Below are 2186 nucleotides of genomic sequence, written 5' to 3'. Positions count from 1 at the left end.
TCAGACTCAGGACCTCGCTCTCCCAGGCTGCAGCCACTCCTGCGGAGTCTGATCCAGTCCGGTGCTTGGGTTGGGAACTCGTGCTGCCCCTCTCCCTGGGTGCGAGGGATTCGGCAGTCTGATTCACTGGCACAGTGTTGTCCCCTGGGCAGGCGTGTGCCTGTGCGGTCACATCGGTCATGGTAGTAACAAGCTAGTGAGTTACAGTGGTATCTGTCTGGGCAAGTTGGGACATTCCCTCAGACCCACTTTTGGATCTTTCTTTAACCTAGAGAAAAAAAATCCACAGTTACAGCGTAAGCATCATAACAGCCCAAATGCACCAAATGCGCTAAATGCAGCAGCTGTGTCTCCTCTTATGATTTTAAAAAAAGCATTCAACAGTAATTATGTAAAGCACAGAGGGATGGGGACTACATGATGCCAGAGGTGGGTTGGTTTTGGTTTTGGGTTTTTCATTCTACTGTGTGGTATGGGAAGGAGGAAACAGGCAGGGGCAAAGGCTCCTAATGGTGATAGAGGTGTGTTACACGTGTAAATGCGGTTACAGGCACTCCTGGACCTCCAATCGGTAGTAAGATACGGGAATGAGAAAGGATCCTATGGCTAATATAAATATTGGAGGAAAAAGGTAAAGGGAGATGGAGGAAGAAAGGGGAAAAGAAGGAAAAGAAAAACAGGAAGGATGAGAAACGAGAAAGAAGGCAGATGAAAGATATGGGTAAGGGTAGAAAGAATGAAAAGAAAAGGCAGGATTCCCTTCCCTCTCTAAGATACCCAGGAAGAAAAGGGCTGGAGGAAGAGAGGAGCACACTCCTCACACACGCTCTCAAAGGGCCAGTCATGGAATAAAAGTGGGAGGAAAGTGAAGAGAAAGGAAACAGCGAAAATACAAAAATACACAAATAGGAAGTTTTCTGTTGTTTAGGACACGTGGCTCTTCCTCACAAGCTAAGAATGTGAAGCAGAGCTCAAGCCTCCAGGCCAGGACGTGACTCTGCTCACGCTGACAGTCTAAGGCAGCCAGCAGCCCCCAACACGGGGGCTGGATGCAGACTTCCCCGGCCACCAGTGGGACCCCAGTATTCCTGTGTGACAGGCTGAGCCGACCTCTCACCTGCACCATGCGAGCGGTCCGTGTTCACCAGCCCCAGCCCCTCAGCAGGCCCCCCTGCAGCCTGCTCCTCGGCGCCCGTGTCTCCCGTGGCTGTCCTCCCCTCGTCCATGCTGGGCCTGGACGGTGTGGCAGCGCACACCCGTAGAGCTAGCAGTCTGAGGCAGGAAGATTGCATGTTGGAGTCCAGCCAGGGCAACTTAGTGACTCAACAACACCCTGTCTCAAAATTTAGAACATTTAAAAAGTGGGGAGATACAGCTCAGTGCGCGGCCCTGGGTTCAACCCCCAGTATCACCCACTCACCCATACATACCTAAATAAGCATAGTCTTGAAGTATTAAATTGACTCTGAGAACTCAAATTGTGTTATTTGCTTTGGGTGGTTGTTCACTAAGTAGTTAAAGTCCAGATTTAAAAAGGATTAAATATGTTTATTCAATCATCTTAATTACTAACTTGCCCAGCCTTTAAGATACCATTGATGAAATTTGTTGCTTGAGTACTGATTAAGTTGTCTAAAATAGGAAACTTGCCGCTTGGTTATAGCAAGAAATACTGTGCGCTGGGTATGGATTATAAGAGACAGTTTCTCTAAAGTAAGACAGCCTGGGAGACAGCAGAAGGGTTTGTCTGAGCTGAATTTTTCTGAGTGAAATCACACTATTAACAGGAGATTTTTTTCCTCTTGTGTCTGTCAGCATTGGAGAAACTAATGTAGAAAGAAAGACCAAGAAAAAAAGGTATGTATGGCCCTGGGAGTATCCTACAGATAACACTATAGATAACTGGTAGTACTGGTCAGAGGGATGGAGCAGTGATTTTGAAATAATAGTTATAAAGTTTGTATTTGAAGTCTGTTGTTTGCTAGTCATAATTAAGTATTTATTGCCACCATTTCTCCTTTTCCCACATCTTTCTTGAGTCCTTAGACTTGGAAATAGAAATTGGTTTAAAATAGGAATTACTGGGGCTGGGGATCTAGCTCAGTGGCACAGTGCCTGCCTGGCAAGCGCAAGGTCGTGAGTTTGGTTCCTGGTACCGGAAATAATAAATAAATAAATAAATAAAT

The 2186-nt window shown here is 46.3% G+C and overlaps 1 protein-coding gene across 1 annotated transcript in view; it reads left to right on the top strand.

Moving 5' to 3' along the window:
- Window positions 1–2186, top strand: part of Zcchc10 (zinc finger, CCHC domain containing 10) — a gene marked incomplete at its 5' end in the record, with an annotated part of 9507 nt that overhangs the window by 5680 nt on the left and 1641 nt on the right. Inside the window, 1 exon segment of the mRNA XM_013508415.1 lies at window positions 1816–1857. Coding sequence (XP_013363869.1) covers window positions 1816–1857 — 42 coding nt within the window.

This window comes from Chinchilla lanigera, unplaced genomic scaffold (genome assembly GCF_000276665.1).
Source record: "Chinchilla lanigera isolate Chin_1 unplaced genomic scaffold, ChiLan1.0 scaffold00007, whole genome shotgun sequence".
Classification (NCBI taxonomy): domain Eukaryota; kingdom Metazoa; phylum Chordata; class Mammalia; order Rodentia; family Chinchillidae; genus Chinchilla; species Chinchilla lanigera.
This window is presented reverse-complemented; position numbering and strand designations above follow the sequence as displayed.